At 57.1% G+C, this 26,050-nt stretch overlaps 1 protein-coding gene across 1 annotated transcript; it reads left to right on the forward strand.

The window, feature by feature from the left end:
• Nucleotides 1-2,923: 2,923 nt before the first annotated feature.
• On the forward strand, nt 2,924-22,256 carry LOC137466663 (neuralized-like protein 4; the record flags this gene model as incomplete). The annotated part of the gene is given in 11 exon segments (XM_068178356.1): nt 2,924-3,076; nt 4,410-4,568; nt 8,174-8,353; nt 10,082-10,127; nt 10,130-10,174; nt 11,468-11,498; nt 11,500-11,567; nt 14,305-14,431; nt 15,443-15,555; nt 19,228-19,399; nt 22,015-22,256. Coding segments are annotated over 11 exon segments (1,305 nt in total), but the record flags the coding sequence as incomplete, so codon positions are not given.
• Nucleotides 22,257-26,050: the final 3,794 nt, after the last annotated feature.

Consider the following 26,050-nt stretch of genomic DNA (forward strand, 5'->3'; position numbering starts at 1 on the left):
CCCTGGGCACACCTGGGGCACACCTGGGCACACCTGGGGCACACCTGGGCACACCTGGGGCACACCTGGGGGGGTAAACACACCCCTGGCACACCCTGGGGCACACCTGGGCACATCTGGGGCACACCTGGGCACACCTGGGGGGGGTAAACACACCCCTGGGCACACCTGGGCACACCTGGGGGGGACCAAACACACCCCTGGGCACACCTGGGGCACACCTGGGCACACCTGGGGCACATCACCTGGGCGTGGTAAACACACCCTGGGCACACCTGGGGGCACACCTGGGAACACCGCGTGACGTCATTGTCACCCCCTCCCCCACCCCCGCTTCCCGCGGTGGGCGGGGGCCGCGCCGTCCGTCCCCGCCCCCTCTGACGTCATCGCCGCTCTGTGACGTCACAGAACGCCTTCGTGGCCCTGGACCTGTACGGGCGCGTCACGGCCGTGTCCATCGTCAGCGCGGGGGGGCGGGGCGGGCGGGGGGGGGCGGGGACGGCCCCTCCCCCACCCCCAGCCCCTCCCCCAGCCCCTCCCCCAGCGAGCCCCAGCCCCTCCCCCACCCCGGCGGGGGACGGCGCAGACTGGGTGAGAGGGGGAGGGGCGGGACTGGGGGGGGCACTGGGTTATACTGGGAGGGAACTGGGATGGACTGGGAGAGACTGGGAGGGACTGGAGAGGAACTGGGGGACACTGGGTTATACTGGGAGGGAACTGGGTTACTGGGGGGGACTGGGAGAAACTGGGACAGAATGGGAGACACTGGAGAGGGACTGGAGAGGAACTGGGGGGGACTGGGTTATACTGGGAGGGACTGGGTTATACTGGGGGGGAACTGGGAGGAACTGGGGGGCACTGGGAGGAAACTGGGCTATACTGGGAGGAACTGGGAAGGCCTGGGGGTGGGGCTGTGGTTTTGCTCCTCCAGTTCCCCCCCAGAATTGCGCCTGGACTCCTCCAAACCCTTCAGACCCCCCCAGAATCTCCTTTTAACCCCCTCAAATTCTGATTTTTAACCCCCCAAACCCCAAATTTTGATTTTTAACCCCCCAAAACCCCCAAATTCTGATTTTTAACCCCCCCAAACCCCAAATTCTGATTCTTTAAACACCCAAACTCCCCAAATTTTGATTTTTAACCCCCCAAAAACCCCCAAATTCTGATTTTTAACCCCCCGAAACCCCCCAAATTCTGATTTTTACCCCCCCAAATTCTGATTATTTTTCCCTCCTAAAAACCTCAAATTTTATATTTCCCCCCCCAAACCCCCAAATTTCCCATTTTTCCCCCCAATCCAGGGCCCGCTGCAGTTTCTGGGCTGCCACAGCCCCCACTTAACCCTTTCTAACCCCCCAAAAATCCCCAAAAACCCCCAAAAAAATCCCCTTCAACCCCCCCCAAAACACAAAATTTTATATTTTCCCCCCCAAACCCCCAAATTTCCCTTTTTTTCCCCCAATTCCAGGGCCCGCCACGGTTCCTGGGCTGCCACAGCCCCCACTTAACCCTTTCTGACCCCCCAAAAATCCCCAAAACCCCCAAAAACCCCCCAAAATCCCCCTTTAACCCGTTCAAAACCCCCCAAAAATCCCCCCTGTGACCCCCCAACCCCAAAAATTCTGATTTTTTAACCCACCAAATCCCCAAATTTCCCATTTTTTCCCCCCAATCCAGGGCCCGCCGCAGTTCCTGGGCTGCCACAGCCCCCACTTAACCCTTTCTAACCCCCCCAAAATCCCCCCTGTGACGCTCCAACCCCCAAAAATTCTGATTTTTAAACCCCCCAAAAATCCCAAATTCTGATTTTTTAACCCCCCAAAACCCCCAAATTTCCCGTTTTTTTCCCCGTTTTTCCCCCCAATCCAGGGCCCGCCACGGTTCCTGGGCTGCCATAGCCCCCGCTTAACCCTTTCTAACCCCCCCAAAATCCCCCTTTAACCCCTTCAAACCCCCCAAAACCCCCCCGTGACCCCCCAAAACCCCAAATTTTCCATTTTTCCCCCAATTCCAGAGCCCACCGTGGTTCCTGGGCAGTCACAGCCCCACTTAACCCTTTCTAACCCCCCAAAACCCCCCAAAATCCCCAAAAAACCCCAAAAATCCCCCAAAATCCCCCGTGACCCCCCAACCCCAAAAATTCTGATTTTTTAATCCACCAAACCCCCGAATTTCCCATTTTTCCCCCAATCCAGGGCCTGCCCCGCTTCCTGGGCTGCCACAGCCCCCACTTAACCCTTTCTAACCCCCCCAAAATCCCCCAAAATCCCCCCTGTGACGCCCCAACCCCAAAAATTCTGATTTTTAACCCCCCAAAAATCCCAAATTCGGATTTTTTAACCCCCCAAAACCCCAAATTTCCCATTTTCCCCCCCAATCCAGGGCCCCGCCGCGGTTCCTGGGCTGCCACGGCCAGAACATCCTGCTGCCCCTCCCCCACTTAACCCTTTCTGACCCCCCAAAAATCCCTCAAAACCCCCAAAAATCCCCCAAAATCCCCTTCAAACCCCCCCCAAAACACAAAATTTTATATTTTACCCCCCCCCAAACCCCCAAATTTCCCTTTTTTCCCCCAATTCCAGGGCCCGCCACGGTTCCTGGGCTGCCCCACCCCCACTTAACCCTTCCTGACCCCCCAAAAATCCCCCAAAACCCCCCCAAAATCCCCTTCAAACCCCCCCAAAACACAACATTTTATATTTTTTCTCCACCAAATCCCCAAATTTCCCTTTTTTCCCCCAATTCCAGGGCCCGCCACGGTTCCTGGGCTGCCACGGCCGGAACATCCTGCTGCCCCCTCCCCCACTTAACCCTTTCTGACCCCCCAAAAATCCCCAAAAATCCCCCAAAATCCCCTTCAACCCCCCCCCAAAACACAACATTTTATATTTTTTCTCCACCAAATCCCCAAATTTCCCGTTTTTGCCCCCAATCCAGGGCCCGCCGCGGTTCCTGGGCTGCCACGGCCGGAACATCCTGCTGTCCAACGGCGGCCGCACGGCCGCGCGCGTCTCCAGCTACAACCAAGGGCCTGGTGCTCGTGGGGCCGCCCCTCCCCCCCGGACGCCTCTTCCAGGTGCGCCCCGCGGCGCCGTGACGTCACCGGGGGCGCCATGACGTCATCGGGGGGCGGGGGAAAAGGGGGTGGTGATGTCACGGGGCAGCAGCCAATGGGGGATCGGGCAGCCTGTGATGTCATCGGTGGGGGGTGGGGACGTGGTAGGGGTGATGGTGATGTCATAGGAGAGCAGCCAATGGGAGATCGGACAGCAGCAGTGACGTCATAGGGGATGGTGGTGATGTCATAGGAGAGCAGCCAATGGGAGATCGGGCGGCCAGTGATGTCATAGGGGACACGGTGATGTCATGGGGGGGGGCCAATGGGGATGAGGGATGGCTGTGATGTCATCAGCAGGGGTAGGGACGTCATAGTGGTGATGGTGATGTCATAGGAGAACAGCCAATGGGAGATCGGAGAGCCAGTGACGTCATAGGGGACACGGTGATGTCATAGGGGAGTGGCCAATGGGGATGAGGGATGGCTGTGATGTCATCGGGGGGGTGGGGACATATTCGTGGCGGTGGTGATGTCATAGAGGAGCGACCAATGGGAGACTGGGGAGGGTGGTGATGTCATAGGGGATGGTGGTGATGTCACAGGGGAGGGGCCAATGGGGAATAAGGGATGGCTGTGATGTCATTGGTGGGGTGGTGTTGTCATAGGGGATGGTGGTGATGTCATGGGAGAGCAGCCAATGGGAGATCAGACAGCCAGTGATGTCATAGGGGACATGATGATGTCAATAGGGGAGGGGCCAATGGGGATAAGGGATGGCTGTGATGTCATTGAGGGGGTGGGGACATATTCGTGGTGATCGTGATGTCATAGGAGAGCAGCCAATGGGAGACTGGGGAGGTGGTGATGTCATAGGGGATGGTGGTGATGTCATAGGAGAGCAGCCAATGGGAGATCGGACAGCCAGTGACGTCATAGGGAACACGGTGATGTCATAGGGGAGGGGCCAATGGGGAAGAGCGACGCCTGGGGCGTCCCCGGGGGAGGTGGTGATGTCACAGGGGAGCATCCAATGGGTGTCGGGGACGCTTGTGACGTCACAGGGGCTTGGCCAATGGGGGAGTGGGGAGTCCGTGATGTCACAGGGGAACAACCAATGGGCATCTTTGGGGGGGGTGGGGGTGGGGTCTGTGTGACACTGGGGGAGGACCGATGACATCACCGGCGCCCTGATGACGTCACTGATGACGTCACAGGTGCAGACCCACGCCCTGAACCCGCGGCGGGGCCGATTTTGGGGGGTGGGGGCTGGGGTTATTTTTGGGTGGGGGGATGTTGGGGCGTCTCCGACGTTGTCCGCGGCGCCGCGATGACGTCACTGATGACGTCACAGGTGCAGATCGACGCGCTGAACCCGCAGTGGAGCTCCTCCCTGGCCCTGGGCGTCACCGGGGCCCCCCCCGGCCGCTCCCCGCTCCCGGCCTGCGCCCACGGCCTCAAACGGCCGGCCTGGATCCTGCAGCGCCGCGGCGTCTTCCACAACGCCAGGAAGGTCGGGGAAACGCCCCAAAGCGGCCGGAAACCTCCCCAAAAATACCCCGGAAATACCCCTGAGTTATCCCAAAAATATCCCAGAAATATCCCAAAGTACCCCTGAATTATCCCAAAAATATCCCAAAAATATCCTCAAAATGTCCCGGAATTATCTCCAAAAATACCCCAAAAATATCCCAAAAATATCCTAAAAAACATCCCAAAAATATCCCAAAAATATCCTTAAAATGTCCCTGAATTATCTCCAAAAATACCCCAAAAATACCCCGAAAATATCCCCAAAATATCCCAAAAATATCCCAAAATATCCCTGAATTATCTCCAAAAATACCCCAAAAATATCCCAAAAATATCCCAAAAATATCCCTGAATTATCTTCAAAAATAGCCCGAAAATACCCCGAAAATATCCCAAAAACATTCTCAAAGTATCCCTAAATTATCTCCAAAAATATCCCAAAAATATCCTCAAAATATCCTCAAAATATCCCTAAAATATCCCTGAAACATCTCTAAATTATCTCCAAAAATTACCCCAAAAACACCCTGAAAGTATCCCAAAAACATCCTCAAAGTGTCCCAAAATATCCCTGTATTGTCTCCAAAAATATCCCAAAAATACCCCAAAAATATCCCTGAAATATCCCTGGAATACCCCAAAAATATCCCAAAAACATCCTGGAAAATATCCCAAAATACCCCTGAATTATCCCCAAAATATCCCAAAAACGTCCTCAAAATATCCCTGAATTATCTCCAAAAATACCCTGAAAATACCCTGAATGTACCCCAAAAATATCCCAAAAATATCCTCAAACTATCCCTAAAATATCCCTGAATTATCTCCAAAAATACCCCAAAAACACCCCAAAAAACATCCCCAAATAGCCCCAAAAATAACTCAAATTATCCCCAAAAACACCCCAAAAATATCCCAAAAATACCCCAAAAATATCCCAAGAATATCCCAAAAACATCCCGAAAATACCCCAAAAACATCCCCGAATAGCCCCCAAAAATACCTCAAATTATCCCCAAAAATTTCCTAAAAATATCCCAAAAACACCCCAAAAATATCTCAAATTATCCCCAAAAATTTCCTAAAAAAATCCCAAAAATACCCCAAAAATATCTCAAATTATCCCCAAAAATTTCCTAAAAATATCCCAAAAATATCCTACAAATATCCTTAACCTGCCTAGACCCCCCTTGACCCCCCCAAATTTCCCCCTGACCCCCCAAATTTTGTTCCTGACCCCCCAAATTTTGTTCCTGACCCCCCAAATTTCAGCTCTGACCCCCCAAATTTTGCCCCCCCCAGATCCGAGACCTCCCTGGGCTCTCCCTGGAGCAGCTCCCGACCAGGACCCCTGACCCCCCAAAACCCCTCCTGACCCCCCCAGAACCCCTCCTGACCCCCCCAAATTTTGATCCTGACCCCCCAAAATCCAACTCTGACCCCCCAAATTTCAACTCTGACCCCCAAATTTCAGCTCTGACCCCCCCAAATTTTGCCCCCCCAGATCCGAGACTTCCCCGGGCTCTCCCTGGAGCAGCTCCCAAATTTTGATCCTGACCCCCCAAAATCCAACTCTGACCCCCCAAATTTCAACTCTGACCCCCAAATTTCAGCTCTGACCCCCCCAAATTTTGCCCCCCCAGATCCGAGACCTCCCCGGGCTCTCCCTGGAGCAGCTCCCGGCTGGGACCCTGATCCCTCCTGACCCCCCAAAACCCCTCCTGACCCCCCAAAACCCCTCCTGACCCCCCAAATTTTTGTTCCTGACCCCCCAAATTCCACCCTGACCCCCCAGATTTCAACTCTGATCCCCAAATTTCAGCTCTGACCCCCCAAATTTTGCCCCCCCAGATCCGAGACCTCCCCGGGCTCTCCCTGGAGCAGCTCCCGGCCGGGGCCTGTGAACCCCAAACCCCCCAAAACCCCTCCTGACCCCCCAAATTTTTGTTCCTGACCCCCCAAATTCCAACTCTGACCCCCCAAATTTCATCTCTGACCCCCCCAAATTTTGCCCCCCCCAGATCCGAGACCTCCCCGGGCTCTCCCTGGAGCAGCTCCGGCTGGGACCCTGACCCCTCCTGACCCCCCCAAAACCCCTCCTGACCCCCCAAATTTTGTTCCTGACTCCCAAATTCCAACTCTGACCCCCCAATTTTTGTTCCTGACCCCCAAATTCCACTGTGACCCCCCAAATTTTGCCCCCCCAGATCCGAGACCTCCCCGGGCTCTCCCTGGAGCAGCTCCCGGCCGGGACCCTGACCCCCCAAAACCCCCCAGAACCCCTCCTGACCCCCCAAATTTTGTTCCTGAACCCCCAAATTCCAACTCTGACCCCCCAAATTTCAGCTCTGACCCCCCCAAATTTTGCCCCCCCAGATCCGAGACCTCCCCGGGCTCTCCCTGGAGCAGCTCCCGGCTGGGACCTGTGAACCCCAAACCCCCCAAAATCCCTCCTGACCCCCCAAAACCCCTCCTGACCCCCCAAATTTTGTTCCTGACCCCCCAAATTCCAGCTCTGAACCCCCAAATTTCAGCTCTGAACCCCAAATTTTGCCCCCCCAGATCCGAGATCTCCCTGGGCTCTCCCTGGAGCAGCTCCCTACCGGGACCCTGACCCCTCCTGACCCCCCAAAACCCCTCCTGACCCCCCAAAATTCCTCCTGACCCCCCAAATTTTTGTTCCTGACCCCCCAAATTCCAACTCTGACCCCCCAGATTTCAACTCTGATCCCCAAATTTCAACTCTGACCCCCCACATTTTGCCCCCCCAGATCCGAGACCTCCCCGGGCTCTCCCTGGAGCAGCTCCCGGCTGGGACCTGTGAACCCCAAACCCCCCAAATTCCCTCCTGACCCCCCAAATTTTTGAGCCTGACCCCCCAAATTTTGTTCCTGACCCCCAAATTCCAACTCTGACCCCCCCAAATTTCAGCTCTGACCCCCCAAATTTTGCCCCCCCAGATCCGAGACCTCCCCGGGCTCTCCCTGGAGCAGCTCCCGGCCGGGACCCTGACCCTCCTGACCCCCCAAAACCCCTCCTGACCCCCCCAAAACCCCTCCTGACCCCCCCAAAACCCCTCCTGACCCCCCAAATTTTGTTCCTGACTCCCAAATTCCAACTCTGACCCCCAATTTTTGTTCCTGACCCCCAAATTTCAGCTCTGACCCCCCAAATTTTGCCCCCCCAGATCCGAGACCTCCCTGTGCTCTCCCTGGAGCAGCTCCCGGCTGGGACCCTGATCCCTCCTGACCCCCCAAAACCCCTCCTGACCCCCCAAAACCCCTCCTGACCCCCCCAATTTTTGTTCCTGACCCCCCAAATTCCACCCTGACCCCCCAAATTCCAACTCTGATCCCCAAATTTCAGCTCTGACCCCCCAAATTTTGCCCCCCCAGATCCGAGACCTGCCCGGGCTCTCCCTGGAGCAGCTCCCGGCCGGGACCCTGACCCCCCAAAACCCCCCAAAACCCCTCCTGACTCCCCAAATTTTTGTTCCTGACCCCCCAAATTCCAACTCTGACCCGCCAAATTTTTGTTCCTGCCCCCCAAATTTCAGCTCTGACCCCCCAAATCTTGCCCCCCCAGATCCGAGACCTCCCCGGGCTCTCCCTGGAGCAGCTCCCGGCCGGGACGGTTTTGGGGCTCCTGGTGGACGGGGGGGGGCGGCTGCACCTCTTCATCAACGGCCGCGACCAGGGCGCCGTGGCCGGGGGGGTGCCCAGCCCCTGCTACGTCCTGCTGGACCTCTACGGGCAGTGCCAGCAGGTGAGGGGGCACCCCGAAATCGAGAACCCCAAAAAAACCCTGAAAAACCCCAAAAAACCCCAAAAAAACCCCAAAATCAGGGACCGAGAAAAGGCCCAAAAGTCCCAAAATTCAGGGAATTGAACCCCCCCTGGGCACACCTGGGCACACCTGGACACACCTGCTGGGCCTCGGGGGGCAGTGCCAGTAGGTGAGGGGGCACCCCGAAATCGGGGACCCCAAAAAACCCCAAAAAACCCAAAAACCCCCAAAAAAACCCCAAATCAGGGAGCCAGAGAAGCCCCAAAACCCCAAAAATCCCCAAAGTCAGGGAATTGGGCACACCTGGGCACACCTGGACACACCTGCTGGGCATCGGGGGGCAGTGCCAGCAGGTGAGGGGGCACCCCGAAATCGGGGACCCCAAAAAACCCCAAAAAACCCCCAAAAAAACCCCAAAAAAACCCAAAATCAGGGAGCCAGAGAAGCCCCAAAATCCAGAAACCCCAAAAATCCCAAAAATTGTGAAAAAATCCCGAAAAATCCGATCCAAAAGGGTTTGGGGACCCCAAAAAATGGTCGGGGACCCCCAAAAACTGGTCAGGGACCCCCCAAAAGGGTTTGGGACCCCCCAAAAATGGTCAGGGACCCCCAAAAAATGGTCAGGGACCCCCCCCAAAAGGGTTTGTGGACCCAAAAAAGGGTCAGGGACCCCCAAAAAATGGTCAGGGACCCCCCAGAAGGGTTTGGGGACCCCAAAATTGGGGTCCAGCCCCCCAAGTGTCCCAAGGACCCCCCAAAAAAGGGTCAGGGACCCCCCCAAAAGGGTTTGGGACCCCAAAAAAGGGTCAGGGACCCCCAAAAATGGTCAGGGACCCCCCAAAAAGGGTTTGGGACCCCCCAAAAAATGGTCAGGGACCCCAAAAAAGGGTTTGGGGACCCCCAAAAAATGGTCAGGGACCCCCAAAAATGGTCAGCGACCCCCCCCAAAAGGGTTTGGGGACCCCAAAAATGGTCAGGGACCCCCCAAAAAATGGTCAGGGACCCCCCAAAAAGGGTTTGGGGACCCCAAAATTGGGGTCCAGCCCCCCAAATGTCCCAAGGACCCCCCAAAAAATGGTCAGGGACCCCCAAATATGGTCAGGGACCCCCAAAAGGATTTGGGACCCCCAAAAAATGGTCAGGGACCCCCCCAAAGTATTTGGCGACCCCAAAAAATGGTCAGGGACCCCCAAAAAATGGTCAGGGACCCCAAAAAATGGTCAGGGACCCCCCAAAAGGGTTTGGGGCCCCCCAAAAAATGGTCAGGGACCCCCAAAAAATGGTCAGGGACCCCCCAAAAAATGTCAGGGACCCCAAAAAATGGTCAGGGACCCCCCAAAAAGGGTTTGGGGACCCCAAAATTGGGGTCCAGCCCCCCAAATGTCCCAAGGACCCCCCAAAAAATGGTCAGGGACCCCCCCCAAAAGGATTTGGGGACCCCAAAAATGGTCAGGGACCCCAAAAAGGGTTTGGGGACCCCCAAAAATGGTCAGGGACCCCCCCCAAAAGGGTTTGGGGACCCAAAAAAGGGTCAGGGACCCCCAAAAGGGTTTGGGGACCCCAAAAAAAGGGTCAGGGACCCCCCCCAAAAGGGTTTGGACCCCCCAAAAATGGTCAGGGACCCCCAAAAAATGGTCAGGGACCCCCAAAAGGGTTTGGGGACCCCAAAATTGGGGTCCAGCCCCCCCAAATCCCTTCCCCCCCCAGGTGACGATCGTGGCCGAGGGCCCGGCCGGGGGGGGCTCCCCCAGCGGGGACCCCCGAAATCGGGGGACGTGGAGAAAGCCGACGTGGTGGACGGTGAGGGGAGACCCCCAAAATTGGGGGGGGGACCCCGAAATTCGGGGGGTTGGGGGGAGCTGGGACCCCAAAATTTGGGGTTTGCCCCCGAAATTTGGGGGTTTGGGAGCCCAAAATTGGGGGAACCCCGGAATTTGGGGGCTTTGGGAACTTGAAAATGGCGGGAACCCCAAAATTTGGGGTGTCTGGGAGAGAGGACCCCCGAATTTGGGGGAATGGGAGGAGCTGGGACCCCAAAATTTGGGATTTGACCCCGAAATTTGGGGGTTTGGGAGCCCAAAATTGGGGGGAACCCCGGAATTCGGGGGCTTTGGGAACTTGAAAATGGCGGGAACCCCAAAATTTGGGGTGTCTGGGAGAGAGGACCCCCGAATTTGGGGGAATGGGGAGAGCTGGGACCCCAAAATTTGGGGTTTGACCCCGAAATTTGGGGGTTTGGGAGCTCAAAATTGGGGGGGGACCCTGGGGTTTTGGGGGTTTGGGAGCCCCAAAATGGGGGAACCCCAAAATATGGGGGGTCAGGGAGGGCAGAGAGCCCAAAATTGGGGGGGACCCCGAAATTCGGGGGGTTGGGGGGGGCTGGAACCCCAAAATTTGGGATTTGACAGCAAAATTTGGGGGTTTGGGAGCCCAAACTTGGGGGGAACCCCGGAATTCGGGGGCTTTGGGAACTTGAAAACGGCGGGAACCCCAAAATTTGGGGTGTCTGGGAGAGAGGACCCCCGAATTTGGGGGAATGGGGAGAGCTGGGACCCCAAAATTTGGGGGGTTTGGGAGCCTTAAATGGCGGGAACCTCGAATTTTGGGGGGGGTTGGGAGGGGGAGACCCCAAAATTGGGGGGGGGCTAGAACCCCAAAATTGTGAGAGACCCAAAATTTGGGGAGAACCCTGAAATTCGGGGGGGTTGGGATCCCGAAATTTGGGGGGTACCCCAGAATTTGGGGCCGTGGGAGGGGCTGGAACCCCAAAATTTGGGGAAATGGCCGCTGGGAACCCCAAATTTGGGAGCTGAAACCCCAAAATTGTGGTGAGAGGCGGGGAGAGACCCCCAAATTTAGGGGATGGGAGGGGCGGGAACCCCAAAATCGGGGCAGCTGGGGAATCTGCACCCCCAAAATCTTGGGGGGGGGGGGAAAGGGTCGAGGAACCCCAAATTTTGGGGGAATTCAGAAGGAAAATCCCAATTTTTTGGGCTTGGGGAGGCTCTGGAAGGCCCCAATTTTGGGGAGGGGGGTTTTGGGACCCCCCGTTTTTTTTGGGGGGGTGGGATTTGAGCCCGTGCCCCCCCCCAGGGGTGAAGGAGAGCCTGTGCTGGGGCCCCCCCCGCGCCCCCCCAGCCCTGCCCCTACCAGGCGCTCTGTGCCCGCTTCAAGGACCTGCTGCTGCTGCCCGGTGGGTCTGGGGGCTCCGGGGGGGGCTGGGGGGGATTTGGGGGTGATTTGGGGGGTCCTGAGGGGGATTTGGGGGGGTTCGGAGGGGGTTTGGGGGAGGTTTGGGGGGGTCCTGGGAGGGTTGGGGGGGGCCAGAGGGGGTTTGGGGGGTCCTGAGGGGGATTTGGAGGGGTTTTGGGGGGGTCCTGGGGGGATTTGGGGGTCCTGGGGGGGATTTGGGGGGTCCAGGGGGGGTTTGGGGTGTCCTGAGGGGATTGGGGAGGGGGCAGAGGGGAATTTGGAGGGGTTTTGGGGGTCCTGGGGGGGTTTGGGAGATCTTGGGGGATTTGGGGGGGTCCTGGGGTGGTTTGAGGTTTCCTGGCGGGATTTGGGGGGGATCCTGGGGGGGTTGGGGGGGCCTGAGGGGGATTGAGGGGGCGGGCAGTGGGGGTTTGGGGGAGGTTTGGGGGGTCCTGGGGGGGTTTGGGGGGTCCTGAGGGGGATTTGGGGGGGGTCCTGGGGTGGTTTGAGGTGTCCTGGTGGGATTTGGGGGGGATCCTGGGGGGGTTTGGGGGGTCCTGAGGGGGATTTGGGGGAGTCCTGGGAGGGTTTGGGGGGTCCTGGGGGAGATTTGGGGGTTCCGGGGGGGATTTGGGGGGGCCTGAGGGGGATTGGGGGGGGGGATTTGGGGGGTTTGGGGGGGGCAGAGGGTGTTTGGGGGAGGTTTGGGGGGTCCTGGGGGGGCCTGGGTGGGTTTGGGGGTCCTGAGGGGGATCTGGGGGGTCCTGGAGGGTTTGGGGGGTCCTGGGGGAGATTTGGGGGTTCCTGGGGGGGATTTAGGGGAGGTTTGGGGGGTACTGAGGGATTTGGGGGGGATTTGGGGAGCTTTGGGGGGGTCCTGGGTGGGAATTGGGTGAATTTGGGGGGGTCCTGGGCGGGAATTGGGTGAATTTGGGGGGTCCTGTGGAGGATTTAGGGGAGATTTGGGGGGTCCTGGGGGGTTTGGGAGAAATTGGGGGGATCCTGGAGGGGATTTGGGGGTTCCTGGGGGGATTTAGGGGAGATTTGGGGGGGTCCTGGGCAGGAATTGGGTGAATTTGGGGGGTCCTGGGGGGATTTGGGGGGTCCTGGGGAGGATTTAGGAGAGTTTTGGGGGGTTCTGGGGATTTGGGGGGGATTTGGGGAGCTTTGGGGGGGTCCTGGGCGGGAATTGGGTGAATATGGGGGGTCCTGGGGAGGATTTGGGGAGCTTTGGGGGGTCCTGGGGGATTTGGGGAGGATTTGGGGAGCTTTGGGGGGTGCTGGGCGGGAATTGGGTGAATTTGGGGGGTCCTGCTCAGGAATTGGATGACTTTGGGGGTCCTGGGGAGGATTTAGGGAGCTTTGGGGGTCCTGAGGGGTTTCGGGGTGCATTTGGGGAGCTTTGGGGGGTCCTGGGCAGGAATTGGGTGAATTTGGGGGGTTCTGGGGAGGATTTAGGAGAGTTTTGGGGGGTTCTGGGGATTTGGGGGGGATTTGGGGAGCTTTGGGGGGTCCTGGGCGGGAATTGGGTGAATTTGGGGGGTCCTGGGGAGGATTTAGGGGAGATTTGGGGAGGTCCTGGGCAGGAATTGGGTGAATTTGGGGGGTCCTGGGGGGGTTTGGGGGATTTGGGGGGTCCTGGGGAGGATTTAGGGGAGCTTTGGGGGGTCCTGGGTGGGAATTGGGTGAATTTGGGGGGTCCTGGGGAGGATTTAGGAGACTTTTGGGGGTTCTGGGGGATTTGGGGGGGATTTGGGGAGCTTTGGGGGGGTCCTGGGCGGGAATTGGGTGAATTTGGGGGGTCCTGGGGAGGATTTGGGGAGCTTTGGGGGGTCCTGGGGGATTTGGGGAGGATTTGGGGAGCTTTGGGGGGTGCTGGGCGGGAATTGGGTGAATTTGGGGGGTCCTGCTCAGGAATTGGATGACTTTGGGGGGTCCTGGGGAGGATTTAGGAGAGTTTTGGGGGGTTCTGGGGGATTTCGGGGGGATTTAGGGAGCTTTGGGGGGGTCCTGGGCAGGAATTGGGTGAATATGGGGGGTCCTGGGGAGGATTTAGGGGAGATTTGGGGGGGTCCTGGGCAGGAATTGGGTGAATTTGTGGGGTCCTGGGTGGGAATTGGGTGAATTTGGGGGGTCCTGGGGGGGTCCTGGGGGGATTTGGGGGGTCCTGGGGAGGATTTAGGAGAGTTTTGGGGGGTTCTGGGGGATTTGGGGGGGATTTGGGGAGCTTTGGGGGGGTCCTGGGCGGGAATTGGGTGAATATGGGGGGTCCTGGGGAGGATTTGGGGAGCTTTGGGGGGTCCTGGGGGATTTGGGGAGGATTTGGGGAGCTTTGGGGGGTGCTGGGCGGGAATTGGGTGAATTTGGGGGGTCCTGCTCGGGAATTGGATGACTTTGGGGGGTCCTGGGGAGGATTTAGGGAGGTTTGGGGGGTCCTGGGGGGTTTCGGGGTGCATTTGGGGAGCTTTGGGGGGGTCCTGGGCGGGAATTGGGTGAATTTGGGGGGTCCTGGGGGATTTGGGGGGTCCTGGGGAGGATTTAGGGGAGCTTTGGGGGGTCCTGCTCGGGAATTGGATGAATTTGGGGGGTCCTGGGTGGGGTCTGGGGGGTCCTGAGGGGTTTTGGAGAGTCGTGGGTGGGGGTTTGGGCCCCTGACCCATTTTTTAGTGTTTCTGGCCCCGTTTTGGGGGTCCCTGACCCCGATTTCGGGGTCCCCCACCCCGCTTTCCCCGTCGCAGACGAGTACTTTGCCCCCGAGCCGCGGCGCAGCCGCTGCTTCTGCCAGGGCTGTGAGCGGGGAGGGGGCGACCCCCGGGACCCCCGGGAGCCCCCCCTGCCCCTGGGCTGGTGCCGCTTCAGCCTCCGGTACGGGCCGGGGGTCCTGGGGGGGGGATTTGGGGGGAATTTGAGGGGTCCTGGGGGGGATTTGGGGGTCCTGGGGGGGGGATTTGGGGGGTCCTGGAGGGGTTTGGGGGTCCTGTGGGATGTTTGGGGGGAATTTGGGGGGGGGTTTGAGGGGTCCTGGGTGGGGGTGGGGGGGTCCTGGGGAGGATTTAGGGGGTCCTGGGGGGGATTTGGGGGAATTTGAGGGGTCCTGGGGGGATTTGGGGGTCCTGGGGGGGTTTCGGGGGGTCCTGGGGGGGGATTTGGGGGGTCCTGGAGGGGTTTCGGGGGGTCCTGGGGGGGGATTTGGGGGGTCCTGGAGGGGTTTGGGGGTCCTGGGGGGTGTTTGGGGGGAATTTGGGGGGGATTTGAGGGGTCCTGGGCGGGGGTTGGGGGGTCCTGGGGTGGATTTGGGGGGTCCTGGGGGGGGATTTGGGGGTCCTGGGGGGATTTAGGGGGGGATTTGGGGGTCCTGGCGGGATTTTGGGGGGTCCTGGAGGGGTTTGGGGGGGTCCTGGGGTGGAGTTTGGGGGGTCCTGGGGGGGTTTTGGGGGGGATTTGGGGGGTCCTGGAGGATTTGGGGGGTCCTGGAGGGGTTTTGGGGGGATTTGGGGGGGGATTTGGGGGTCCTGGGCGGAATTTTGGGGGGATTGGGGGGTCCTGGAGGGGTTTAGGGGGGTTTGGGGGGATTTGGGGGTGTCTGGGGGAATTTGGGGGGTCCTGGAGGGGTTTGGGGGGGATTTGGGGGGGTCCTGGGGGGAGTTTGGGGTGTAATTTCGGGGTCCCGGGGTTAATTTTGGGGTTCCTGGTGAATTTTGGGGTTTCCCTGGGTGAATTTCGGGGTTCCTGGGGTTAATTTTGGGTTTCCCTGGGTTAATTTTGCGGTTCCGGGTTAATTTTGGGGTTCCCTGGGTTAATTTCGGGGTCCCCGGGGTGAATTTCGGGCTTCCCGGTGAATTTCGGGGTTCTCGGTGAATTTTGGGGTCCCCCCAGGCCGAAGCCGCGGCCCGAGGGGGGCGGGGGGTGGCAGAAGTGGCCCCGGGCGTATCACGGCACCAGCGCCGGCGCCGTGCGGCGCAGCCTGGACCGCGGCGAGCTCGTGCCAGGTGGGCACCCCGAAACGGGAATGGGCGCCCCGAAAATGGGGATGGGAACCCAAAAAATGGGATGGGCACCCCGAAAATGGGGATGGGACCCCCAAACATGGGATGGGACCCCCAAAAATGGGGATGGGAGCCCTGAAAATGGGGATGGGAGCCCTGAAATGGGGATGGGCAACACCAAAATTGGGATGGGAACCCCAAAAAACGGGGATGGGCACCCCGAAAATGGGGATGGGACCCCCAAAAATGGGATGGGACCCCCAAAAATGGGGATGGGAGCCCTGAAAATGGGGATGGGAGCCCTGAAATGGGGATGGGCAACACCAAAATTGGGATGGGAACCCCAAAAACGGGGATGGGCGCCCCGAAAATGGGGATGGGCAACACCAAAATGGGATGGGAACCCCGAAAATGGGGATGGGAACCCAAAAAATGGGGATGGGCACCCCGAAAATGGGAATGGGCACCCCGAAAATGGGAATGGGCACCCCGAAAATGGGATGGGCACCCCGAAAATGGGGATGGGACCCCCAAAAAGGGGATGGGAACCCCGAAAATGGGGATGGGAGCCTGAAAATGGGGATGGGAACCCCGAAAATGGGATGGGCGCCCCGAAAATGGGGATGGGAGCCCTGAAAATGGGGATGGGAGCCCTGAAATGGGAATGGACGCCCCGAAAATGGGGATGGGCACCCTAAAAATGGGAATGGGCACCCCGAAAATGGGGATGGGCACCCTAAAAATGGGAATGGGCACCCCGAAAATGGGGATGGGCACCCCGAAATGGGGATGGGCACCTCGAAAATGGGGATGGGAGCCCTGAAATGGGAATGGGCACCCCGAAAATGGGATGGGCACCCCGAAATGGGGATGGGACCCCCAAAATGGGGATGGGCTACACCGAAATGGGGATGGGCACCCCAAAAAATGGGGATGGGATCCCCGAAAATGGGATGGGAACCCGAAAATGGGGATGGGAACCCAAAAAATGGGGATGGGAACCCAAAAATGGGGATGGGACCCCCGAAAATGGGGGATGGGAGCCCTGAAATGGGAATGGGCACCCCGAAAATGGGATGGGAACCCCGAAACGGGATGGGCACCCCAAAAATGGGATGGGCACCCCGAAAATGGGGATGGGAACCAAAAAAATGGGATGGGACCCCCGAAAATGGGGATGGGACCCCTGAAAATTGGGATGGGAGCCCTGAAATGGGAATGGGCACCCCGAAAATGGGATGGGAACCCCAAAAATGGGGATGGGCACCCCGAAAATGGGATGGGCACCCCCGAAATGGGGATGGGAGCCCCAAAATGGGGATGGGCACCCCGAAAATGGGATGGGCTACACCAAAATGGGGATGGGAATCCCAAAAACGGGGATGGGCGCCCCAAAAATGGGCATGGGCACCCCGAAAATGGGATGGGACACCAAAAATGGGATGGGCACCCCGAAAATGGGATGGGCAACACCAAAATGGGGATGGGAACACTGAAATGGGGATGGGCACCCCAAAATGGGGATGGGAACCCCAAAAACGGGGATGGGCACCCCAAAAATGGGATGGGAACCCCGAAAATGGGATGGGCACCCCAAAAATGGGGATGGGACAACATGAAATGGGGATGGGCACCCCAAAATGGGGATGGGCACCCCAAAAATGGGGATGGGCACCCCGAAATGGGAATGGGCACCCCAAAAATGGGATGGACAACCCAAAATGGGGATGGGCACCCCGAAAATGGGTATGGGCACCCCGAAATGGGGATGGGCACCCCGAAATGGGGATGGGCACCCCGAAATGGGGATGGGCACCCCGAAAATGGGGATGGGACCCCCGAAATGGGGATGGGCACCCCAAAATGGGGATGGGCACCCCAGAAAATGGGGATGGGAGCCCTGAAATGGGGATGGGCACCCCCAAAATGGGGAATGGGCACCCCCAAAATGGGGATGGGAGCCCCGAAAATGGGATGGGCGCCCCGAAAATGGTGATGGGACCCCCAAAAAAGGGATGGGAACCCCGAAAATGGGGATGGGACCCTCAAAATGGGGATGGGAACCAAAAAATGGGGATGGGACCCCCGAAAATGGGATGGGACCCCCAAAAATGGGATGGGACCCAGAAAATGGGGATGGGAGCCCTGAAATGGGGATGGGCACCCCAAAAAATGGGGATGGGATCCCCGAAAATGGGATGGGCACCCCGAAACGGGATGGGCACCCCAAAAATGGGATGGGCACCCCGAAAATGGGGATGGGAACCCAAAAAATGGGATGGGACCCCCAAAAATGGGGATGGGAGCCCTGAAAATGGGAATGGGCACCCCCAAAAATGGGGATGGGAGCCCTGAAAATGGGAATGGGCACTTCAAAAATGGGGATGGGCACCTCAAAAATGGGGATGGGCACCCCAAAAATGGGATGGGCACCCCGAAAATGGGGATGGGATCCCTGAAAATGGGATGGGCACCCCAAAAAATGGGGATGGGACCCTCAAAATGGGGATGGGAGCCCCGAAAATGGGGATGGGCACCCCAAAAATGGGATGGGCAACACCAAAATGGGGATGGGCACCCCAAAAAAGGGGATGGGACCCCTGAAAATGGGGATGGGACCCCCGAAAATGTGGATGTGATCCCCAAAAATGGGATGGGCACCCCGAAACGGGATGGGACCCCCGAAAATGGGATGGGACCCCCGAAATGGGGATGGGAACCCAAAATGGGGATGGGCACCCCGAAAATGGGATGGGACACCAAAAATGGGATGGGCACCCCGAAAATGGGATGGGCAACACCAAAATGGGGATGGGAACACTGAAATGGGGATGGGCACCCCAAAATGGGGATGGGAACCCCAAAAACGGGGATGGGCACCCCAAAAATGGGATGGGAACCCCGAAAATGGGGATGGGCACCCCAAAAATGGGGATGGGACAACATGAAATGGGGGATGGGCACCCCGAAAATGGGATGGGCACCCCCAAAATGGGGATGGGACCCCCAAAATGGGGATGGGCACCCCAAAAATGGGATGGACACCCCAAAATGGGGATGGGCACCCCGAAAATGGGATGGGCACCCCGAAATGGGGATGGGCACCCCAAAATGGGGATGGGCACCCCGAAAATGGGGATGGGACCCCCGAAATGGGGATGGGCACCCCAAAAATGGGATGGGCACCCCAAAAATGGGATGGGAGCCCTTAAATGGGGATGGGCACCCCGAAAATGGGGATGGGAACCCCGAAAATGGGGATGGGCACCCCAAAACGGGATGGGCACCCTGAAACGGGATGGGCACCCCGAAAATGGGGTTGGGACCCCCGAAAATGGGGATGGGCACCCCAAAAATGGGATGGTGGCAACACCAAAATGGGGATGGGACCCCCAAAATGGGGATGGGACCCCCAAAAATGGGGATGGGCACCCCGAAAATGGGGATGGGCACCCCAAAAATGGGATGGGCGCCCCAAAATGGGGATGGGACCCCCGAAAATGGAGATGGGCACCCTGAAAATGGGCACGGGGTCCCCGAAAACTCAATAGGGACCCCAAAATCGGGCACGGGGACCCCAAAAATGGGGAGGGGGACCCCTCAATCCCCTCCCCCGTTTAGCCCCGCCCCGTTTTACCACACCCACCCAAGCCCCCGCCCCTGCCCCGCCCCCAGGCCCCTGGTCGGCTGCTCAGCGCCCCCTGCCGGCCGGATCCGTCAGGCCCCGCCCACTCGCGCTCAGGCTCCGCCCCCACGGGCTCGGGGCCCCGCCCCCCAGGCCCGCCCCCCTGGTGCTGTCGCCGGCCCTGGGCTACGCGGCCCTGGAGACGTTCGCCAGCAGGGTCACGTGAGTGGGCGGGGCCACGTGGGGGGAGGGGGCTATGGAGAAGGGGAGGGGCCACGGGGCTTGGGGAGGGGCTAAAAATGGGTGGGGCCATGTGGATTGGGGAGGGGCTAAAAATGGGTGGGGTTACGTGGATTGGGGAGGAGTCATGTGGATTGGGGAGGGGTCACGTGGATTGGGGAAGGGCTAAAAGTGGGAGGGGTCACGTGGATTGGGGAGGGGCTAAAATGCGTGGGGTCACATGGATTGGGAGGGGCTAAAAAGTGGGAGTGGTCACGTGGATTGGGAGGAGCTAAAATGGGTGGGGTCACGTGGATTGGGAAGGGCTTAAAAAGTGGGAGGGGTCACGTGGATTGGGGGCTAAAATGGGAGGGGTCACATGGATTGGGAGGAGCTAAAATGGGTGGGGTCACGTGGATTGGGAGGGGCTTAAAAGTGGGAGGGGGTCACGTGGATTGGGGAGGGGCTAAAAATGGGTGGGGTCATGTGGATTGGGGAGGGGCTAAAAATAGGTGGGGTCACGTGGATTGGGAGGAGCTAAAATGGGGTCACATGGATTGGGAGGGGCTTAAAAAGTGGAAGGGGTCACATGGATTGGGGGCTAAAATGGGTGGGGTCATGTGGATTGGGAGGAGCTAAAATGGGTGGGGCCCTATGGGTTGGGGTGGAGCTAAAAAAGTGGGAGGGGTCATGTAGATTGGGGAGGGGCTAAAAAGGGGAGGGGTCATGTGGATTGGGAGGGGCTAAAATGGGTGGGGCCCTATGGATTGGGGGTGGAGCTAAAAAAGTGGGAGGGGTCATGTAGATTGGGGAGGGGCTAAAAAGGGGAGGGGTCATGTGGATTGGGAGGGGCTAAAAGTCAGAGGGGTCATGTAGATTGGGGAGGGGGCTAAAATGGGTGGGGTCACGTGGATTGGGGAGGGGCTAAAAGTGGGAGGGGCCACGTGGATTGGAAGGGGCGTAAAAAGTGGGAGGGGTAACGTGGATTGGGGAGGGGCTAAAAGTGGGAGGGGTCATGTGGCTTGGGGAGGGGCTAAAAAGGGGAGGGGTCACGTGGATTGGGGAGGGGCTAAAGAGGGTGGGGTCACATGGATTGGGAGGGGCTAAAAAGGGGAGGGGTCACATGGATTGGGAGGGGCTAAAATGGGTGGGGTCACATGGATTGGGGTGGAGCTTAAAAAGTGGGAGGGGTCACGTGGATTGGGGAGGGGCTAAAAGTGGGAGGGGTCACCTGGGTGGGGGAGGGGCTCCAGAGAAGGGGGAGGGGCCACCCAGGGGGGATTTTTTGGGGTGGATTTTGGGCTATTTTAGGGTATTTTAGGAGATTTTGGGACATTTTAGGATATTTTAGGATATTTCAGGATATTTTGGGATATATTTTAGGATATTTTGGGATATTTTGGGCTATTTTAGGATATTTTAGGATATTTCAGGATATTTTAGGATATTTTAGGATATTTTAGGATATTTCAGGATATTTTGGGATATTTTAGGATATTTTGGGATATTTTAAGATATTTTGGGATGTTTTAGGATATTTTAGGAGATTTTGGGATATTTTAGGATATTTTAGGATATTTCAGGATATTTTGGGATATTTTAGGATATTTTGGGATATTTTAAGATATTTTGGGATGTTTTAGGATATTTAGGAGATTTTGGGATATTTTGTAATACTTTAGAATATTTTGGAATATTTAGGATATTTTGGGATATTTTAGGATATTTTGGGATATTTTGATATATTTTAGGATCTTTTAGGGAATTTCCTGACCCCATTCTCCCCACGCAGGTTCCAGGAGCCAGGCTGGATTTTGGGTTGAATTTTAGGATATTTTGGGGTGAATTTTAGGTTATTTTAGGATATTTTAGGATATTTTAGGGAATTTCCTGACTCCTTTCTCCCCCCGCAGGTTCTGGGAGCCAGGCTGGATTTTGGGTTGAATTTTAGGATATTTTGGGGTGAATTTTAGGTTATTTTAGGATATTTTAGGATATTTTAGGGAATTTCCTGACCCGTTTCTCCCCCCGCAGGTTCTGGAGCTGGGCTGGATTTTGGGGTGAATTTTAGGATATTTTAGTGAATTTTAGGATATTTTAGGATAATTTGGATATTTTAGGATATTTGGGATTTTTTAGGATATTTTAGACTATTTCAGGATATTTTAGGATATTTTGGGATATTTTGGAATATTTTAGGATATTTTGGGATATTTTGATATATTTTAGGATCTTTTAGGGAATTCCTGACCCGTTTCTCCCCCCGCAGGTTCTGGGAGCTGGGCTGGATTTTGGGGTGAATTTTAGGATATTTTAGTGAATTTTAGGATATTTTAGGATAATTTGGATATTTTAGGATATTTTGGGATTTTTTAGGATATTTTAGACTATTTCAGGATATTTTAGGATATTTTGGGATATTTTGGAATATTTTAGGATATTTTGGGATATTTTGATATATTTTAGGATCTTTTAGGGAATTTCCTGACCCCATTCTCCCCCCGCAGGTTCCGGGAGCCGGGCTGGATTTTGGGTTGAATTTTAGGATATTTTGGGGTGAATTTTAGGTTATTTTAGGATATTTTAAGGAATTTCCTGACCCGTTTCTCCCCCTGCAGGTTCCGGGAGCCGGGCTGGCCGCGGCCCCGGGGGGCTCAGGTGGCCTTTGAGGTTTGGGTCCGTCCGGGCTCCTTCCGGGCCGGGCCCCCCTCGCTGAGCCCCCCGCCCGCCCTGGAGCCCCCCCAGGGGCTGGACCCCGCCCAGCTCGAGTGGGTCACCAAGGAGCCGGGGGCCACCGTGCTGGCCGGGCTGCTGGTCCGCGTGGACTGAGCGGCCACGGCCGGGGGAGAACCCCGAAAACGGGGGGAGTTATCGCCCAAAAATGGGGGATATCGCCCCAAAAAGAGGGGGGAAATCGCCCTGAAAATGGGGGAGTTATCACCCAAAAAAGGAGGAAGTCACCCCAAAATATGGGGGAAATCGCCCCAAAAATGGAGGAATTAGCACCCAAAAATGGGAGAAATCGCCCCAAAAATGGGGGGAAAAATCACCTAAAAATGGGAGAAATCGCCCCAAAAATGGGGGGAAAATCACCCATAAAGGGGAGAAATCGCCCCAAAAATGGGGGGAAAAATCACCCAAAAATGGGAGAAATCGCCCCAGAAATGGAGGAATTATCACCCAAAATTGGGAGAAATCGCCCCAAAAATGGAGGGAAAAAATCACCCATAAATGGGAGTTATCGCCCAAAAATGGGGGATATCGCCCCGAAAATAGGGGGGAAATCGCCCTGAAAATGGGGGAGTTATCACCCAAAAAAGGAGGAAGTCACCCCAAAAATATGGGGGAAATCGCCCCAAAAATGGAGGAATTAGCACCCAAAAATGGGAGAAATCGCCCCAAAAATGGGGGGAAAAAATCACCCAAAAATGGGAGAAATGGCCCCAAAAATGGGGGGAAAAATCACCCAAAAATGGGAGAAATCGCCCCAAAAATGGGGGGAAAAATCACCCAAAAATGGGAGAAATTTTTGCAAAAAAATGAGGAAATTTCGCCCAAAGATTTGGGAATCTCTCTAAAAAAAATTGGGAATTTTTTGAAAAAAAATTTGGAAATTACTCCCAAAAAATTGGGAATTTCTCAAAAAAAAAAAAATAGGGAATTTCTCCCCCCAAAAAATTGGAAATTTCTCCCAAAAATTGAGATTTTCTCCCCAAAAAATTTGGGGATTTCGCAAAAAAAAATTGGGAATTTATCCTGAAAATTTAGGAATTTCTGCCCCCCCGCACCCCCTCCAAAAAAAGGGGAAATTTCTCCCAAAAATTCGGGATTTTCTCAAAAAAATCTGGGAATTTTTCCCAAAAAATTTGGGAATTTTTCCCCAAAAATTCAGGAATTTCTCCCAGAAATTTGGGAATTCCTCCCAGGAAGGAGAAGCCCCCAAGGAAATCCCCTGGGATGGGGAACCCCAAAAATTGGGGGGGGGTTTGGAAGGGAGGAACCCCCCATGAAGTGGGGGAGGGACCCCCCAAAAAAATCTGGAGACCCCCCCGGACTTGAGGACCCCCCCCAAAAAAAATTGGAGCACCCCCAAAATTGAGGAACCCCCTAAAAATGGGGGAAACCCCCAGAATTTTGGGAAAAAAAACCCCAAAATTGGGGTGAACCCCCTGCCAAAAATGGGGGACCCCCCCAAAGCCTCCCGGATTTTGGGGTCTTTGATCTCATTTTTGGGGGGGTTCACCCCAATTTTGGGGGGGTTCACCCCAATTTTGGGGGGTTCACCTCATTTTTGGGGGGTTCTCCTCATTTTTGGGGGGTTCAATCCCAATTTTGGGGGGGTTCGCCCCAATTTTGGGGCTCTCACCCCAATTTTGGGGGGGCTCACCCCAATTTTGGGAGGGTTCACCCCAGTTTTAGGGGGGGTTCACCCCAATTTTGGGTGGTTCTCCTCATTTTTGGGGGGTTCAATCACAATTTTGGGGGGGTTTACCCCAATTTTAGGGGGGGTTCACACAATTTTGGGGGGTTCACTCCAATTTTGAGGGGGTTCAATCCCAATTTTGGGGGGGTTCACCCCAATTTTGGGGGGGTTCACCCCAATTTTGGGGGGTTCACCCCATTTCTGGGGGGTTCCTCCCAATTTTGGGGCTCTCACCCCAATTTTGGGGGGGTTCACCCCAATTTTGGGGGGTTCACCCCATTTTTGGGGGGTTCACCCCAATTTTGTGGCTCTCACCCCAATTTTGGGGGGGTTCACCCCAATTTTGGGGGGGTTCACCTCATTTTGGGGGGGTTCACCTCAATTTTGGGGCTCTCACCCCAATTTTGGGAGGGGGGAACCACTCGGGGGGGGGGGGGGAGGGGCCCCCAAGTATTTTTTGGGGGGGGAGGGCGTGGTTGTAAACCCCAATTTCGGGGTTCTCGAGCCCAGTTTGGGGGTCCCTGACCCGTTTTTGGGGGGTTTCACCTCAATTTTTAGGGGGGGGGAGGGGGAGGGGTCACAGCACTTCCCCCCTCCCCCACTGCACAGCCCCTCCCCCCCCCGCCCCTCCCCCCCCTCTTTTATTTATTGCCCCAAATGTGAATGCGGGGGTGGGGGAGGGGCGGGGGGAGGGGATTTTGGGGGGGGGGGGGGTTGGGTTTTTTTTGGGGGGGGTTTCTGGCCGGGTTTTTTTTTTTGTTTGTTTTTTTTTTTGTTTTTTGGGGTTTTTTTGTTTTTTTAAATGAATTTTTATTTAAAGCTGCTGCGAGGGGGGTGGGGGGTGGGGGAGGGGGTGGCGCCCCTCGTTCCCCCCCCCCACCCCCTCCCCAAAATAAAACCGTGAGGAAAAAAAAAAATTAAAAAAAAAAAACAAAAAACCTCGGAACGCTCGGTGGGGGAGGGGCGGGAAATTTGGGGAGGGGGGGAGGGGCTGAGGGGGAAATTTTGGGTGGGGGAGGGGCCGGGGATTCCCAGGGGTTCCCCCGGGGCTTGGGGGAGGGGCCTGAGGAAGCTGAGGGGGCGTGGTTTATTGTTTGGCGCTCGGAGCGCGCGGTTTAGCCTTATAAGGAAATCGGGCGTGGCTCAGCCTCGTTTTCAGCCGAAGGCTCGTGTTTTATCCTTTTATGGCGGACAGGGCGTGGTTTAGCCTCGTTTTCGCCAAAAGGGGCGCGGTTTTTCCTTATATGGTGATAGGGCGTGGTTTCGGGTAAAAAAAAACCCGCTGGATTCTCCTTATATGGTAATCAGGGCGTGGTTTAGCCTCGTTTCCGATGAGCGGGGCGTGGCTTCTCCTCACATGACCGTAATGGGCGTGGTTAAGCCTCGTTTGCACACTAGGGGCGTGGCGTTTCCTAAGAAGGAAATCGGGGCGTGGTTCCGCCTCGTTCCCACCACAAGGGGCGTGGTTTCGCCTCATTTCTGACCAGAGGGGCGTGGCTTTACCTCACACCGCATGAGGGGCGTGGTTTAGCCTCGTTCCCGCTTGAGTAGGCGTGGCTTCGCCTGACGCCACAATTTGGGGCGTGGTTCCGCCTCGTTCCCACCACCGGGGGCGTGGTTTCGTCTCATTTCTGGCAGCGAGGGGCGTGGCTTCGCCTGACGGCACAATTTGGGGCGTGGTTCCGCCTCGTTCCCACCACCGGGGGCGTGGTTTCGCCTCATTTCTGGCGGCGAGGGGGCGTGGCTTCGCCTCAGGGCGCAGTTTGGGGCGTGGCCCCGCCTCGTTCCCGCCGCCAGGGGGCGTGGCCCCGCTCTTGAGGGGAGCCTTTCGCTCCGGAAGCGGAACCGCGGCCCCGGCCCGGCCCGGCCCCGTCTCAGCCCCGCGGCCCCGGCCCGGCCCCGCTCTGTACCCCGCGGCCCCGCCACCTTCCCACGATGCCGGCGCTGCTGGAGCGGCCGAAGCTGAGCTCGGCCATGGCGCGGGCGCTGCACCGCCACGTCATGGTGGAGCGGGAGCGCAAGCGGCAGGGTGAGGCCGGCGCGGCGCCGGGAGGGCCCCGGGCTGGGGCTGAGGGCGGGGGGAGCCCCGCAGGGCCCCGGGGCGGCGGGGGAGGCCGGGGAGGCTCCGTGAGGGGACGAGGCCGCGCCCGCCGCTGGGGCGGGGTTTCCATGGCAACGGGAGCCGGCCCCGGGGTCTCCGGAGCAACAGGCCACGCCCCCTCGGCGTCTCC

This window comes from Anomalospiza imberbis, unplaced genomic scaffold, assembly GCF_031753505.1.
Source record: "Anomalospiza imberbis isolate Cuckoo-Finch-1a 21T00152 unplaced genomic scaffold, ASM3175350v1 scaffold_378, whole genome shotgun sequence".
Lineage (NCBI taxonomy): Eukaryota > Metazoa > Chordata > Aves > Passeriformes > Viduidae > Anomalospiza > Anomalospiza imberbis.